Raw genomic sequence first — 18534 nt, forward strand, 5'->3', positions numbered from 1 at the left:
GGTACATTGCGTCTGTCTGTCTGTGTACCGCCTTGTGCTGCATTAGCCTCAGATCAAAGATGAAAGCTGGACAAAGCTTGCAATAACTGCCCGCACAGACCAGTTCAGGCAGCCATGACATTTTTTGGACTTAAAGACGTATGAGTTATTAATGTTTACCAGACTCTGGTCCCCTGTTTTAGCCTGTGTCTACTTTTCCTGTACTCTCTCTCTCTCTCTCTCTCTTACACACACACACACACACACACACACACACGCACACACGCACACACGCACACACACACACACACACACACACACACACACACACACACACACACACACACACTATGAAATGAAGTTTAAAGGAGACAAAATGCATCATATGCTTCCTGTGGGAAGGAACACTGACGCACAATTCCCTACCCATGAACTCCTCATATGTTAAACTCATTTCATTATTGTTTAACAGCATTTGCTATTTGGCTATCATAACACAGCAAGCATTTTAGTGACAGGTCTAGTGACAATAAATACAAAAGAGTTCAGTTTACAGTTAGTTCTAGCTAATTATAGATGTTGATATACTTATTTGCCTACTTTATGGATGTGTTTTTTCACATATTACATTTTTCAAAGGTTATAAAACATCTGATACCATAAAGAGTCAACCAAGGCCAATCATGCACCTGCCTTAAGGCTATGGTGAGAACTAGGCTGAAACTGGCACTGTAAAATGACATGTCTCTAAATAAAGCAATCAGTTAACAACATTGTTGTTGTGTTTTCTAAATGTCATGTGTTGTGTATAGTTTAAACAGTTGTTATATTTCGTATTATTTAGTAAGTATAGCCTATTAGGCTATAATTGCTTTCTTAATACTTTGCTAACAATAGGCATAGGCTACAATACGATTAACAATACAAATATGCTTTTCGTAACCTCTGTTCAGCTGATCATGTCGTCCATTTTCCACACTAATAAACAGATCTCTGACCGCCTCATGCACAGATAGCCTATCTGACCATAGCCTCATGCAATTTAGGCTATACATAATAAAACGATGTCAACTATCACACTCGACTAAGCTAAATGTGACATCTGGTGTAGGCTACAATCCAGAAGATGTCGCTATCATCCGAATAAAGTCAAAATCATATTTCGTGGAAAGGGTTGCCTACAATTGCTTTTATGACAATGGAAGAAATTCAGTCCAGAATAAACAAATCTTCAACAAATATTTTATATATATTAGGCTACCCTTAGATGCAAAATATGGCACGTACTATGCCTGTAGGCTATAATTGCAAAAACAATGAAACAGTTTAAAATGACTTCCAAGATAACTGTATTACAGTAGCCTGCAAAAACCAATAGAAACCGCTGGAGTATACGCAGACAAATGATTGGGAAATATAAGTGGTAAACTTTCCGACCTCCCACTTGTGGCGTGACGTTGACAGAGGGATGGTGCTTTAAATATGTAAGAGACTCATACTGTAACACTTCAACTCGGAGCAAAATTCACATGCAGACTCGAATGAAATCATCACAAATCAAAAGGTACTAACTTGCGTCTAACTAAAAAAGCAACAACTTCATGAATCATTGTGCTCCTCATTTACAGAGATAAATAATAAAGATTTGGAGTCTTGCACTGTGCGTAATTGTTTTGCGATGAATTAATGCCGGTTTTTGCAAGTTCCTTAATGGACGACATAATAGCAACTGTGATGGCTTTCAACATGAATCCCACGAACTAATAATAAAGCGCTCCAACATCCACACAGCAAACGGCGGAACACGTTGTGTTGAGGCGACACCGGTGTCAGCGTGAGGACTATTCAAGGAAGCCACCGGGAATAGGCTACAACTTCCATCATGAGCGGACCAAAACAAACCAAACCAAAGTAAGTAACACTCTGCTGGTACATAGACAGGCTACTTAGTGAATGACAATTATCTTACTATCAAAGTTATTGTAATCTCGATCTCGGAGTTGGGGCGTCCTGACTTGGACACGAAGGCTGTTCTTGACACCCCATGGTAAACAGCAGCTTAACAACAGCGTTATGTCCATGTAGATCTGTGACACTTTGACAGATTTCTGTACTAATGTGCGTAGGTATGTAGGTGTAGTAGACATGACATAGTAGACCTGTACTACCTTACCCACTTTCTGTATGTAGGCTACTCATTTTTGTTTTGTTTGTGGACTGTATGCTGATGAGGCATGAGGTACACACGTAGCAGTGATAATCCCGTGAAATAACGGAGTGTCAGTGCACGCATATGTAAATCCCTGAAAAAGTCAGTCTGATCATTTCAGAGTGATTTAGATAGTAGATTTATCTGCAAGAGGACATTTTAAAAAGAGACAGACATAGCCAGTTAAGGGAGTAGTGTTTAATTTGTATACAGCCAACACATTAGTAGTGCATTATATGTCAAAAGTGGTTGAATTACTTTATTGGGGATTATAGTAATTTGCCATCTCTGAGACAGGGACCATTATGACAGCAGTAAGGAGTTTATCATACTGACTTTTGGATGCTGATAACGATATTGATGTTTGTCTTTTCAGGGAAGGGCACTTTATTAAGACCATATTTAATAATTGATAGATATGCATGGGGCTACTCAGATAGTGGCCTGATTTTACTATCAGACAGACCATTAGATTGGGGTGCCAGATGTTTGCAAATGACCTAAATCTGACCATATCAACCAGTGTACTCATTCATTTTTAATGTGGTCAGCCCCAAAATGTTTTTGCAGTAAGGTGGCTTTAGCGGGAGTCTTCATGCAGTCATTTGACTCACCTTCGTATTCTTTTGTGAGCAGACAATGAAAGTCACTACATGCACAGTGCACACTTGTATGTTCTCAAGTGTTCATGTTAGAGAATTAGATAAAGGTCACCTACCGGCAACACATCACTGATCATTTTGTACTCAATATGGTAAGGGCTTATTGTGGATGGGCCATCTGTAATGTTGTGGTCAGTCTTTTCAGTGTGGCTGGAATGCAAAGCAGACACATTCGCTCAAGCCGTTGCTGTCCAGCTAATGTAAACAATGTCTCTGCAGAGGCTCTCTGCAGGACGGGTAAAGCCCTGCTATTTCAGAGAGTGCTCCATAGGTGGCAATGGAGCTGGTCAGAGACGGTCGAAGGGGAAAACAAGGTCCCCTGTAGGATGGATGCCCCAAAGAGTCTCCTCAGACTGGGTAGTTTGGGGGGAGAACAGTGGGGGCAGGGGGCAGTCAGCTCTTAAATGTTTTATGCTGTTATGCTGTGCAGTGCATTAAGCCTTTTAGTTGTGTGTTCTAAAGACCGTTTGTGGTCGTCTGGTTGTGTTTGGATTTATATTCCAGAATGTATCAATATTGACTCATTATTGTCGTCTCCTCTATCCACCATGCTCATACACACAGGTAACTATATAAAGAGGTTAAATCAGACTAGTGTGCGCAGTACTGATAGATTTTGTTCAGTGAGTGATGTTGTTTGACTACATGTGTATATTGGAGATCCGTGGTGCTGTCCAGAGCACTATAATCAACCAGGAGATCTTTTAGTAGAACACAGTGGCCTATCCAGCCTATGCTGCACGATTCACCTGCGTGTCTGACCCCAGACATGCAGCACCTCAGGAATTCAGAACTCAGCAATGAATTGCATTTCAACAAATGCATTGATTTTGAGCAGAACCTGAGTCAGATCTTTGACCAGTTACATGTACATGTTGCTGCATATCGTAGCAGTCAACAGCATAGTTCCTCTAGCGTCCGGGGACGTCACCAGATGATGAGATTCTCCGTTCGCACAATGTCAGCAGGAGCTTGGTCGAGGACAGGGGGGTTGGCGCGGGACAGAGCTCTTATCTCTGCCTGTGGCACACCACGGAGGGCAGATTTACCCCTGATAGCACCCTCTCTGGGGGGCAAGCGGCTTTATCAGGGGAACATGCTTCATCCATCCTGTTTTTGTTTACAGTGGAGTTTGTATTTACGCAGGCTGTAAACAAGCAGTTGCAATTCACGTCGGAGTGGAGATGGAAAGGGAAATTGCTTTCCGGCACGAGTTCCCCTTCAGTTATGGAAAAGACAGACAGAAAAAAATCCTACCTCGTATTTATTAGAATTTTTAACCTTCTTTCGGCTATCGTCATCTGTAAATGTTGTAACAGTAGGGTGTCTAGGTGAGTCTTTACAGCTCACCGGGAACACTTTGTTTTTGTTCCTCGCTGTGCGGTGTTGGTCACACCTCCTAAGGAAGTAATGACCTTTGGTCCTTATTTCTAAAGGGCAAATGGTCACTGTCTAATTCCTACCCACAAACACCCACACACACACACACACACACACACACACACATGCACACACACACACAGACACACACATGCACACACACACATACGCACACACATGCACACACACCCAAACACATACCACACACACACACACACACACACACACACACAAACACACACACACATGTTGTGTGCAGGCTCTGAGTGCCTCTCTAGAGTGATCAAACACAGGCGATGACGCACATGAGGCTGTTACACCCAAATAGTGCATGGGAAGGATGGCTTTAACTGATGCCATAGGGCAGAAATGTATACTGTAGGCCATGTGAAGTCGCCAAAGAGTTAATTGTGCGTGAACTGAGGGGAGGGGGTAGATTGGCAGGTAAATTACTGACTTTTGAGACAGTTAATTGCAGCGTGACCAAGGGAGAGTACCACCCCTTCCCCCTCCACCCCCACTACATACCTTTGTGTGAATGTATATATATATATATATATATATATATATATATATATATATATTTATATATATGTATATATATATTACTTATCATATTAGAGTATATTACTTATTAAGGGAATCTTTCATTGGCATTAATGTATCTTAAATTTCTGCAAATACTATCTTAGTAAGCGAAAACAGTCTTTGCAGAAGCAGTAACTGATAATAGTATGCTGTACAGTCCCTATGGTTTCTTTACAGAATATTGTATGATTGGTAGATCTTTGCATGTAGTATTGACAGATGACTCTTAAGTGAACGCTTCCAGGAGTTATTCTTAGCAGGTTACATGTGCAGAGTAATGAGGATTGCTACCTGTAGTCAGCGTTGTCAAAGGGGGCTCTGAATCGGAAATGAGTTATTTGCTCTGTGTGTGAGTGAATGTATGAGTGTGTGTGTGTGTGTGTGTGTGTGTGTGTGTGTGTGTGTGCCACACACTTAAGTAAAGCAGGGCTAATCCTTAAAGGGCAGATGATTAGGAGATAACCACATGACCACGTGATGCTCAGCCTGTTGCTGAATTGTGGGGAGTGGGGTGTGTGTTTATGGGGAGGTGGTGGGGACGGGAGGGGGTTCCCGTATTAACGACCAGATGGTAAAAGGGCTGCTCATATCTTTGTGTGTACGTGTGTGTGTGTGTGTGTGTGTGCTTGTGTGAATGTGTGTTAATATGCATGTGTATATGTGCATTTGTGTGTGCGAGGGGGGTGTAGGAGGAGGGGCTTTTTTCTGTGTGTGTGTGTGTGTGTGTATGTGTGTGTGTGTGTGTTTGTGTGTGTGTTTGGGTGTGCATACATACATAAACCACCAGTTGCCTGCGCATGCCCCGTTGCCCGTTGTGCGCAAACCCCCGTGCGCGTCCCTGTCCCTGTCCCTGTGCCTGGCCCTGGCCCTAGCCAAGGGGATTTGCGCGTACTGTAGCAAGCCACGCCGGCCGCCTCCGCTCAGCCGCCCTGCCATCAGACTCGATTAGACCTGAACCGAGGCGGCACGGCCTCTCCCGCCACCCATGGGCGGATTACCCTCGGATCGCCCTCTGTCGCTCGTCCGCCGCCAGCCCGCCACGCCGTCCCCTCAAGGGCACCCGTCGTTCCCTCAGCGCTCGGGCTATACCTCCACCTGAAAAAACGTCCCCTCGACGCCTATTCGTCGGGGTTGAGGGGGGGGGGGTTGGTTGTGCGTTTGTTTTTCCGTTTTCTGGGGGGGGCGGGTGGGTGGGTGGAGGAGGAGGAGAAAAGCGTCGTTTAACGACCCCCCACTCCGAAGCTGAGGAGACGGGGTGACACAGAATGGCCGCCCCCACGGCCAGCACCCACATGCTGTCGGTGCCGGAGCCCCGGCGCTACGGCTCCACGCTGTCGCTGGAGGAGAAGTGTAAGCAGTCTTTCTTCCTCTTCTACTACTACAGGATGGAGGACGAGGCCGTGCTGGACCGCGGGGCGTCCTTCATCAAGCACGTCTGCGACGACGAGGAAGTCGAAGGTAAGGCTCAAACACATCCCTCTGTTTCCTTTTGCCTTTGTTTACCTGGTTTTGTTTGTTTGTTTGTTTGTTTGTTTGTTTGTCGGCTCAACTGTTCACAGATCTGTGTTGTGAAGTGCGTTTTTTCTAGTGTTTGTAAGCGTGTGTAAATTGGTCATCTGTTGTTCATCATCAAGATGTTCATCTTTGAGGCCAGTGATTAGTCACGTGGTGTGGAATCTAGAATAGATTCCATAGTTTGGAACTCTTGTTATCTGGTGTTGGGTTCAGCCGAAGTGTATGTCGTGAGATATAGGATATAAGACCCATGTGACGCTCTGTTTACGTCTCTAATCTTCTCACGGTCTACTTGGCCGAGAAGAGGCAGTAGGAGCAGAGTTGTGTCACGGCCCAAAGGTTCGTGTGACAGAGATACTACCGGGATACATGGTCCGCGCCCCCTGTTTAGAAGATCAGAGGTTGCTTCAGAAGTCGTTGTGTAAACGCACGGAACATTGGAACTGCCCGAACGGCGTCTTTCTCAAGTCGTCCTGAGTAATACGGTCACACCACCCATGGCTCAGGCTTTGGTGTGGTGAGAGGCTTCACCCAGTTTACCCTCTGTGTTTGGGAGTATTAAGTGAGGGCATGGACGGTGTGTTTTTCTTTCCGTTCGTGGCTGGAAGCTTCAGAGGCCATTTTGCTTTGCCCTCACCTCAGGTTGAACCCGTGCAGGCCTCGCACTTCCTGTGCATTATGGGATGTAGAGTTGCAGGTTGAAAGAGCTCCGTCTTGGTGGAGACCTCCCATTGTTCTAGGGAGGGCGCAGGGCAGGCGTAGCACAAAGTGCATTCAAGCATGCTCACACACGCGTATACACACACACACACTCACACACATGCAGGAACACAGATGCTCACTCACTTACTCAGTCAATTACTTAGCCAAGCACCAACACACAGACATACACACAGACACAGACATTCAGACACAAACACACACATGCAATAAGATCATAAATAGACACGCACAAACACACACACAGACCCCTCCCCCCCCCCCGCCACACACACACACGCACACCACACACAAACACACACACACACACACACACACATGCGCGCACATTCTGTGTTTACACACAGGATTAGTTTTACCACGGTGGTATATAAGCCATGTGGTTCCTCTTAGATACAGTAGTTCCAGACTGGGAAGCTTATGTTTCACTGACTCCTGCGTTGTCTCCTCACATTCACTATGCTAGTGTGAACTACTCAGCCACTGTCAACAGATGAGTTACTTTGTTACCACTGGCTGTTCACTGGCAGAGTTCCATGCCAACGTTTGGAAAGGCTTCAGTTCACTGGCAAAGCTGGGAAAGGCTTCAGTAGAATGTGTCCCCTCGTCCCAAGAGGACACCGATTAGCATATTCAATATTTGAAGCCTTTAGCGGCCACGATTCTGTTTTACCTTTCGATAATTCATCTGAGATGACATAGTCACTTTGAGCCTTTTCCTTGGCCGCCGATCGCTCGCCATAGATTAGCATCCCCCGCATGTGACATAATGGAGGTGCATGTGCAGTGCATGGCTATGGCTAGCGCTACCGAATGGAGTAAAGCGGCCCTCAACGGACAGAACAAGCCTCGTCAAATTGAATTAAGGAGACACACAATTCCCCGTCCATGCTACGCATTCGCCACACAAGAGAGGCAGAACTAGCAGCCTCGCACCAGCGCTCAGAGCGGTGTGTGTGTGTGTGTGGGTGTGTGTGTGTGTGTGTGTGTGTGTGTGTGTGTGTGTGTGTGTGTGTGGGTCTGTGTGTGTGTGTGTGGGGAGGCGGGGGGGATGATGATTACGAGCCAGTGGCCCCCGAGATGAAGTGGGCCCCCTGGTGCCTGTGTGGCATTAGAATGCTGGGGAGCGCAGGCAGGCGCGTTTGCCACCTTCCGTGTCCACCCGCGGGGGCTGTTGCTGGGGTAACTGGAGGTAGGCGATGTGGCAGTCAGGGAGGCTCCAAGGCCCAAACTGGAGCCGGGTGGGGAAGGGGGGATTCCCGCTGGTGAACAGAGTGTGCTCTGATGCAGGACCCCCCCACCTCCTCACACACACACACACACACACACATACACACACACACACACACTCACACACCCACACCCTCCTGTCTCTCTCTCTCAGGAAGGCTCAAAGAAAGTAACCCCGCCGTGTAAAAGCACAGGAAGTACGGGACAAAAGCTACTGCTGGCAGCGTGGAGTTCCTCTCTTTCTTTCTTTCTTCTACTGTTTCTCCCTCTTCCCTCTCTCCTTGCTCTCTATCCCGCTTTCTCCTTTTTGTTTCCCCAGTCTTTCCATCTCTCTCTCCCCTCTACATTCTCTCTCTTTCTTTCTTGCTTTCTCTCTCTCTCTGTCCCCTCTGCTCTCTCTCTGTCCTGCTTTCTTTCTTTTACTCCTCCCTCTCTCTCTTTCTCTCTCCCCTCTCTTTCTCTGTTCTCTCCCCTCTGCTCTCTCTCTCTCCCTCTCTCTTTCTCTGTTCTCTCCCCTCTGCTCTCTCTCTCTCTCTCTCTCTCCCTCTCCCTCTCTGTCTCTGTGGTAATGATTAGTATCTTTACCGTTTGCCAGCAGTGGATTTGTTACCATGCCCACTGAGAGAGTGGCCTTTGAGAGTGGCTTCATTAGTGTGAGATGGCCCGGGCACAGCGGCCTTCGCCCGGCATCCTTACGGGACTCATACCCCTCTCCACAACGGCCCTTCGTCATGGTAACGGTGCTTGTGTGAGATGACGGCCGCAGCGTGGGGCTATCTGTGCTGAGAGACCGTCGTTAGCTTTTCTCGGGCCAAAATGGCCCGATGGCTGGTTGTTTTTTGCGTTCTCGTTTTGAGGGAGGAAAAGTACCGCGTGTTGACGTCTTAAGGATGACATTGTTGTAGTGTGTACATGTGGTCACTGACCTGCATGAGCCAGTATTATGGATGTCACAGCCGTCCAAAAGATATCTCTTTGTTTTCCACCACCTTCCAGAACGCCTCATTAGACATGCCATAGTACGAGCCATGCAGGTGACTGGGGTGACTGGGTTCGTTCAGGTCTGATAGAGCAACACATGCACTGTGTTCTGGCCTCCTCATGCATTCATTTATTCCTCATTTATTTTTTAATATTCCTCATTTACTTTTTTATTAAATGTTTTTCTGTGTTGCTTTGCCACATGTGATAATGGGTTTTTTTTTTGTTCTTCTTCAGACTTTGCTTCCTTTATAGTTTTCTACTCCAGTGCTGGTGCACGTTCTTACAGTGAGAGAGCGAGGGAGGGAGCACAGCATTGTGGGAATATTTCCAAGGATTCCAATTGCACGTTGAGCCGCGTCGGCTTTGGCCGGGTCGCAAATCTAGCAGCCGGAGAGCCAGCGCAGCTCCTCAGGAGTCTGAGCGGAGCGTGGTGGAGTGTGCGCGTGTAATTGGCTATGACACGTACAGTGTGGGCTGAGAATGGAGACCGTTTAGGGCAACCTTTTTTCTTTTTTTTTTCGTTTCGTTTCGTTTTCCTTTTTTTTTTTATGATTTTAGGGAAGCCAGATAGCAGTTGGCAGAGGAGACGGAGCTATGGATGAGGCTGTCCAAGACAGAGAGTCGAGCCTACAGTATGGTGGAGATGGAGGAGGAGAGAAAGAGAGTGAAAGAGGAGATGAAATAGAAAAAGTGATAGAAAGATAGAGAAATAGATTGCATAGATGAGGGGAGAGAGAGAGGAGGGAAGTGAAAGAGAGAGAGAGAGAGATACAAAAGGGATAAATGCAAAAGAGGAAGAGGTGTAAGAGAGAGGTGACGGAGGTGAAGAAACACATCTGGTGTTGACGACTCCCTCGCTCCATCATGTGTCGTGAGCCTGTGGATTGACAGGCCGTGGGAGTGTAGCACAACACCGCTCGTGTGTGAGAGAGAGAGAGGGCTCGTCTGTCAGAGATCTCGCACGTGACTCGCTCACGTCCACAACTCTGTGTGTGCCCCCCCCTGTGAACAACACACTTCATGTAATGTGCATCAGACCGCTGCTCCAACCGAGGACAAGAGCTGGAGTGAGATGGGACAGACTGTTGTCCTTTGTCTTGCGATCCCCGGTCATATCCTCATGTGTTGCATTTGGTTGGAGGGTGCAGACAAGCTAACAAGGCTGTGTGGACAGCTATCTCGTCTAAGACCCACTCCTGACTGCATCATGACCCTGTCGTTTGAACCAAAGAATTCACACTGTCCGGAGAGTGTTGGAATATTTTACAGATTTCAAAATGTTGTGGTGGTTCCCTCCCCAATTCATCCCACATGTCGTCATGTCTGTCTCCACTTGACACTAAGGTTCGGTTGTAGCCTTTCCTTTACCTTTGACACATGGTTTGTTCTCATCAATTTGTTGCTGGGAAATTCTGATTCATAAAATGTTCTGCGTTCCCTAGAACAGCGTGGGTGTGTCTTAAAATATGCACTGCGCTTCCTGGTAAGATTAAGACGTGAAATTTCAAAAGCCTTTGTTGTGTAACATGGTTTTGAACAGTGTGGTGTATATTCAGGTGTGCTTTAAGCATCCTTGAATGTCTGTAAAATGCTGATGAATCATCGGCTGTAATCTCAACAGGCATTTTTTCGTGTTCTCCAGAGTGTCAAGCATCCCTCTGGAGGGCTATAGTTAGCCTGGCAACGCTGAGCGAACCTCCAAATGTATTTAAGACCTGTCCAAGAAAGTCCCAGCCGAGTGCTAGAATGCGGCTGAACTCCGGGGACAAACGGGCCGGAGGCCCAGCACTCGGACATGCCGGCCCCAACACGGCTTCCACTTTTGGCCCTAAACATTGAAAGTTCACTGCTACCTGCTACTTCAGCCCAGCCAAAATATTTGGTTTGACAAGTCAGCTGTGAACCTATTCCCCCTGTTCACCATAGCATGTCTTATTTTGGACGGGGGTTATGTGTGTTCGGGGGGGGGGGTCAACTTCCATGGGACTTGCTGAAAAAGCCATTTCCTGTATAAATTGCATTAGGGAAGTGCTTGGCATTTTATTTACATCCTTACTTTATTGTCAGAGGACTAAATGTCCCTCCCAGTGGCCTACAAGGAAACAATTGACACCCAAGCCCTGACCTCACCATCTTGCTTGATATTTCCTCTGGCTGTGAGAGAGGCTTGGTGGGAGAGCGTATCGGCTATTGTTTCTCGTCCCCGTTATTCTCCGCCCTCATGTCAGGTGACCCTAACGGTCATTTACTGAACAGAACCAGACAAAAGTTCAACTGGTGGATGTCTTCTTGTTTTGCTGCTGTTTGATGAAGTCCTAAACTAACTTTACATTTCTGCCCCCTCCCTCTCCCTCTCCCTCTCCCTCTCCCTCTATCCCTACATCTCCCCATCCTCCCTTCTGCTTTTTTCCCTCGCTTTCTTTCCGTGCGTGTGTCACCGTAGGTCACCACACCATCTACATCGGCGTGCGCGTTCCCAAGAGCTACCGGCGACGGCGGCGCCACGGACGCAGGCGGACCGGCCACAAGGACAGGAAGGAGAAGGTGACGGAGACGGCCTCCGACAAGTCGGACACGGAGACCAACGACGAGCCCAGCAGCAGCATCCTCAAACCGCTCAGTAAGTGCTGCGCCACACCAAACGCCACGTCAGCCGGCGTTAGGCGTACCCCTGCGCTGTCTCCGCTGACGGCCGGCGTGTCAGCGAGTGCGAGTTGTGGTGTAGTGTGTGTGTGTGTGTGTGTGTGTGTGTGTGTGTGTGTGTGTGTGTGTGTGTTTGTGCGCGCGTGTGCTTGTATGCGTTTTTCACGTGAATGGGCATTCGAGTAAGTGAGCTTGTGTGCCACTACATTTGTGTGTGTGTGTATGTGTGCGCATGTGCGTGTGTGTGTGTGTATGTCAGTGTATAACCTCTTTCATAGAAATAATGTCCTTCACAACTTCCTGCAACCAGTCTCCAAGCTCCCACCACCACCACCAGCACCACCACCACCACCACCCCCAGACTGGCCCACACGCCGTGGGCCAAGTGCGACTGCTGACTCGCCCCAGTCAGAACAGATAGCCACGGCTGTCCCCGCCGCGCTACAACACTGTTTAGACAGACAGGAGCGAACGTCCCATGTGTAAGTAATAGCCAGGCGAACGGGGGATGTGGTCGCTTTTGATACGAGTCACGGAAGGAAGCCTATTACTCTCTATCTCTCCTTCCTCTCTCTCCTCTGCCTTTCTCTGTGTCTCTCGCCCCGCGCCTCTCTCTCTTCTTCTGTTCCTCTGTCTCTTTCTCTTAATATCTCAGTTTCATTCTCTCTCTCTCTCTCTCTCTCTCTCCCACTCACTCCCACTCTGTGACTGAAAGTGTGTGCATACGTGTGTACGCGTGCACACACACACACACACACACACACACACACACACACACACCACCCAGATGTCAGTGGCGAGGAAATGGCCTTCTGCCTGAGGCCTGCTACTTAAGAGGCGTTGCTGTCGATTTGGATGCGGAGAGTCTGAATGGGCACTAATGATGGGTGAAAAGAAAGAGAGGGGTGGGGGTGGAGGGTGGAGGAGTGAGAGAGAGAGAGAGAGAGAGGGAACACAATGAAGAGGAAAAAAGGTAATTTGAGGGCTCTCTATTAAACCTATGCCTTTGTAAGAAAATGAAAGGGAAAAAAAAACTTCTCCCTGGTAGTTTGGTATTACCGTGGGCCTGAGAATAGCCGGACAACAATAGTTTAATTATACTGTGATTTCCCTTTCAGGAAGGCAGGCAGAACCGGCTGACTGGTGCTTTCTCACCGAGTCTGTCGGCTAGAGGCTCCCACAATGGAAATTTCCTGCAGGATAGGACGGCTGTAGTAGATGGCCTGTTATGTAAATACAGTATGCCTTATGCCATTCACAGTTTGGCTTCTCTCCCGTACATGACGTTATAACAGCAAGCGACATCACATCACCGCTCTCCATCACCGTTTGGATAACACATTTTTGTTGATTGTTCAGACAGTGCTTAGGTTTGATGTGATTTTGTTTGTGTGTCAGTAAGAGCTTTTCTCCTTGTTTTGGAAATAGTTGATACAGATCATGTGAGGACAGTGATAGGGGATCCGCAGTGTCACACATTGTGCATTTTATACACCAACATGAAGATGGGAGATAACGCACTGTCATTGCAGAAAGGCATGAAAACAAACTTAAATAGATACACATTTTAAAGGTCAACTTCAGAGTGTTTGCTCTCATTCACCAAATTGCAGCACGTCTGTCTTTACATTGATATATCAGACCGTTCATCCAAAGCAGCTTACAGTACATGTGAACTACAAGTCAGCAAATCCGTATTTATTGTTTTGTCTTACACATATCTTCATTTGATTCTGAAATTGTGTAAGATTATCCGGTTGGCTGTTTCCCACAAAGCCTTGAGTTTGCACGAGGGAATACGCACAATGCACTGCTGCTCATAGGCAATGTTCTGGAGATAAACCTCTCCGCATTGTGTATCATTCTTCTCAACATGAACAGGATTTCCTTGGAGAGGTTAATAAACGCAGCGGGAGATTACAAAGAGCACAATTGAGTCGGTGCCTCACTTTAGCTTCATGCCGTGTGTTCTCTCAGCTTTAAGTCCATGTTTAGAACAGCAGACCCCTCCTCACCCCGCCTCCGCCCACACTCACACACTCTCACACACACACACACACATACACACACACACACACACACACGCCTCCACCCCCATCCCCTACTCCTCTCCCGTGTCTTTTGATTGATTGCTTCCTGGTTCACATGCGTGATTCGGAATCACGGCTGCTGTGATTAACCTGGCTTCTATTATTTTTGAGGGGCGTGTATCAGAGGAAATGATGTGCCTGTCATGTGAAAAGCAACACAAGAAAACAATCACTGCCGTATAAATGAATCAACTCAAGCCAATTCTCTCCACAGACTCAATATCAGAGATTTGCCGACATGCAAGCGGGACTTTCCTTTCCTGGTTTATGATATGACGTGTTTATTCGCCATACTGTCAGGAGCAGCCCCATCCCCCCCTAAACCCCCCGCCCCCCCTCCTTTCCTTCACTTAACCAGAAGGACGGTGGACGAGAGAGTGTATTGACACTTTGGAAGTGGATTATGCCGTGCCGGTATTTCTGTCGATTGTCCGCGCGCGTGCTGACTCACGACCACGGTGCGTTAAATGCACCGCAGCTCTGCGCATGCCAAACGTTAGTCATTCCTGTGATCCCCCTCCCTCCCTCCCCAGCCTTCCAGAACATGCCGCCTATTATTCTCCAACAGCAGGCGTGCGAAAACGCAAAGAAAAGAAAAGGAGGCAAGAGAAAAGAAAAGAAAGGAAAAGAAAAAGGCGAGAAAGCGAACAAAGGCAGGTCTCTTTCTGCCCTCCTTTCGGCCGGACCGGACTGGACTGGACGGCGCACATTTAGCCTGCGGTTCCCAGCAGGTCTTGATGGCCACTTGGCAGCCGTGCGTGTGTGCTGGACTGGGGTATTGGTGAGTGACAGTGACGGGGCGGCGAGGACATGGAGATTGGCTCTTGTCCTCTTGCCCTCCGACAGAATCAAAGACACCTCAGTGTGGCCACAGTCTGGACACTGGTCACGGATTCATTGACATGGGGTGCAGGCGAGTTCAACTGTCAGGGAGCCAACATCAAACTTGTGGAAACTCAATCAACTCTCTCTCTCTCTCTCTTTCCTTCTTTCTCTTTGTCCCTCTCTATCCCCTTCCCTCCCTCTGCATCATTATCTGGACTTCCCCCCGCTCATTCTCTTTCAGTCGCTCTCTCTATCCCCCTGTTCTCATCGTATATCAGTCTCATTATATGGATCCTAACTTCTGATCCCTCTCCCACTCTCTCTCTCTCTCTCTCTCTCTCTCTCTCTCTCGCTCTCTGCATGTCTCTCTCTCACTCTCTCGCTCTCTGCATGTCTCTCTCTCTCTATCTCTCCCTCTCTCTCGCTCTCTGCATGTCTCTCTCTCTCTCTCTCTCTCTCTCTCTCTCTCACTCTCTCTTGCTCCACACAAGATCCTGTGGTCACTTTGCACCTCATGGAAAACCCTCAACTCTCAAGGTTCTGTGTGTCATTCCCAAATAACGGAGAAGAAAAAAGGGCACAAAAACAGATTCTGTTGGCAGCAAAAAGATGCTGATGTCTCCCGAAGACGCTAGGGTTTGTTTGCACCCAATACTGTGCCCGCAGAAGGGGCAAGAGATGAAGGCGATGCCACCGCCTGATGGCGACGGTGTTGAGAGGCTGTTTGTTTACGCCAGCCAGTCGCCATGGAATTTCCATTTGGAATTAGTATGGCGTTTGTATCAACAACAAAAGCGCCGGCTTTGCCCTCACCCTGAGAGGGTCACTTGCCAAAATGATGGTTTGGTGGAACACACGGGCCCGTATGACTGTGTCTGCATTGTGTTTGTGAATCATTCAAAGGAGAAGGCGTAGCGTGTAGGGACTAAACAAACACGCACACAAACACACCCATATGGAGATGGCGTCAGGGTGGGGGTTGCCCCGACTCATGTTGCTTTGCCATTTTTTTTTCCTTCGAAAGTCGATGGCATGCGTTATATTATGCTTCTCCGACCCATAGACGAAAGCACGCCTTGTGGTTGCCTGATATGCCACACAGACACAGTGCAGAAAGGATGTAGTGGATAAGAGTGAGGGGGTATGGCGACATATTTAAGAGCTGTCACACAGGGCAGGATCGGAAATAGATACAGTAGATTAGTCGTTCGCTGGATAGAAAGATGGAAATAAAGAAAAGATAGTAGTGAGTGATGCAGAGAGAGAGAGAGAGAGAGAGAGAGAGAGAGAGTGAAGGAGTGATAAGAGAGGTGGGATAGCGGTTGAAGTCGAGCTGCCGCCCCTTCCGGCTGGCGCGTCTGACCCATATTAAAGTGTGTCAGTGGGTGTCGTCGATCGGACCCCTGCTGAGCAGGATGTCCCTCTGAGACCTCTGAAGGCCAGCCCCAGTAATCCTCCCTAAGGCCTTTAGTCTCCCCCCCCACAGGTTATAATTAGCTAATCTAGCCTCCTTCTTTACCCTAAGTCTGCCATGTGTAGGTGGTAGCGTGTGTCTGTGTGTGTATGGTGGCTGCATACATTTATCTTTGGATATGTGTGTGTATGTCCATCTGATGCTTGTAATGTCTATTTAGTATGTTGAGGCAGGGAGAACGACCCTAGCATCATCTGAACCAGAACAGAGATAAGGCTAATGAGAGCAAGGCACATTTAGAATTTGAACCTTACATGGTGCACTGTAAGAGTCATTTCATTGAATATGTGAATGGAAGGAAAGAAGACAGCAGTCACCTCACCTGGTCACCTCACCTGGGTCTACAGGGTACCAAACCTGCATCTTGTCAGGTTCAACATGGGAATGCAGACACAGTCAATCCTCAGCCACTGTAAGAGTACCAGCCTGACTTTGAGTTTTGGTGAGATCCACATTGTGGTCAGAGGTCTTGGCAACGGTCTGTACGTGTTGGAAAGATCTGGGTTAGCTTGTGCCGTAGCAACCAGATCCAGCAGGACTAGAGACTGAAAACAGACAGCGTCTCGTTGCTGTTGTTGTGACTGGGTCTGGAATTAATGGTTTCTTACTCACATCACCCCCCCACCCCCCACCCCCCACCCCACACACACACACAGACGTACACACACATTCAGGCATGCATGCACACACACACACACGCGCAATAACTGAAAAAGGTTCCAAGGCCACGATCCTGTTTGTCATCTGTGGCACATTTTACATCATTGTTGCCTCTGTCATGGAATGTGTCATTGAGTGAGTCCATTTCCGATCCAGATCTGTCTCCACTGGCTCTTTCAGCCCTGTGAGTAGTACGTCACCGTCACTGTAAAGTGTGAGCTGTGTTTATGCAGTATGGTTATACACCCACTGTTTGGTTATTATTCGTAACTCTTAGTTACGGAGATGGAATTCTTTTTAAAATGTCAGCCACAGCAAGCTGAACTAGCTCTCAGCCAGGAGTCTCTCCATTTAGGGAGAGAAACACTCGTTCTTAGAATGAATGTTAGATTACCTGTGAAAGCAGTGTGTACTTATCAGTTTGGGTTGTAGGAACTCAAAAGCTGGATTTTTTTCTGATCTGTTTTCTCCAGTAGTCATATGCCAATTGATGATCATTTGTCTTGAGACAAGAAGTTTATAGGCTGAAACTGCCTCTCTCAAGTTGAGGTAATTCCTTGGCTTCAGTCTGCCGTGCTTTTCTTTTCCTATGCTGTGTAGCTATCGCTTGCAGGAAGCCTGCCGGTGAGTGGCAGGGCAGTCGTGGTCCAAAAGAACAATCAACAATCTCAGCCACGCTATTGTGTTGTGAACAAAAGACAACAGGCCCTGTCTGATCGCAGTCATGTGACACCTTTAAAGTGCTCTCTGTTCGCTGCGTGCCCCCCAACACCACCGCCACTCGCTCACCCTCAACCCCCCCCCCCCCCCCATTCCCTCGCCTACCCAAGGCTGACGCTGAAATGTCAACAGCCACTTTAAGCGCACACTTAGCCCCCATGCTACCTTGTGTTATTAGCGACCTGGACGTCTAATGGGCCATTTTACCCACTTGCACCCACACAGAGTGCGGGCTTTGGACTTAAGTCCCGCCGGGATAATGATTAGCCTCCCGTTGACATGTGTGGGCATCGGTGACTGGAGAGAGCCGCTCCGCTCTCCTTAATGGAGGGCTGGACTGCCGACGTCAGAGATTCCTGACTCAGAGGTCTGGCCAAGTTGTGCGGCTGAAAGAAGTTTATCATTCTGTTCAGTGACCCACTGTTATGCTTTACTGGTTTTCACAGAGATGTCAGAACCCAAGCCCTCGGTAAAACACAGATTTTAGAGCACACCTAACTCGATCGCTAACACTGGCTAGCATCGGGAAGAGGTACTTAGCGGCTGAGCAATGTCTCTGCCAAATTCGCGCCTCTGTTAGCTTACTTTAATCGACACAAACAGCCTTCCTGGCAGCCCGGTCAGTGGTTAGCACACACAGTCTGTGACTGATAGCGGAAGTCGACTTCAAACAGTCATTGTGCAGTGATATGTGGCAAATAGAGGGAGCTTCCAGCTTGTGTTTGTTGCTAGGAGGACGCACAAAGGAGTGTCGTTGTCCGTTGTCAGCTCGGGCTGGCAGCTGTTCAGGGGTCAGCCTTTTGCTAACCCTGCCCCACGTAGTGCCAGTGTTGGGGTGTCACTGCGACGTCCAAA

At 47.9% G+C, this 18534-nt stretch overlaps 1 protein-coding gene across 2 annotated transcripts in view; it reads left to right on the plus strand.

Moving 5' to 3' along the window:
* Positions 1-1435: 1435 nt before the first annotated feature.
* The window catches only part of slc4a4a (solute carrier family 4 member 4a), a 58472-nt gene continuing 41373 nt past the window's right edge, over positions 1436-18534 (plus strand). For both annotated transcript variants that reach the window (XM_062543286.1, XM_062543287.1), the window contains exons 1-4: positions 1436-1543; positions 1771-1890; positions 6203-6276; positions 11711-11887. In XM_062543286.1, coding sequence (XP_062399270.1) covers positions 1862-1890; positions 6203-6276; positions 11711-11887 — 280 coding nt within the window. In that variant the 5' untranslated portion in view covers positions 1436-1543; positions 1771-1861. The remainder of the gene's footprint in view (positions 1544-1770; positions 1891-6202; positions 6277-11710; positions 11888-18534) is intronic.

This window comes from Sardina pilchardus, chromosome 8 (genome assembly GCF_963854185.1).
Source record: "Sardina pilchardus chromosome 8, fSarPil1.1, whole genome shotgun sequence".
Lineage (NCBI taxonomy): Eukaryota > Metazoa > Chordata > Actinopteri > Clupeiformes > Clupeidae > Sardina > Sardina pilchardus.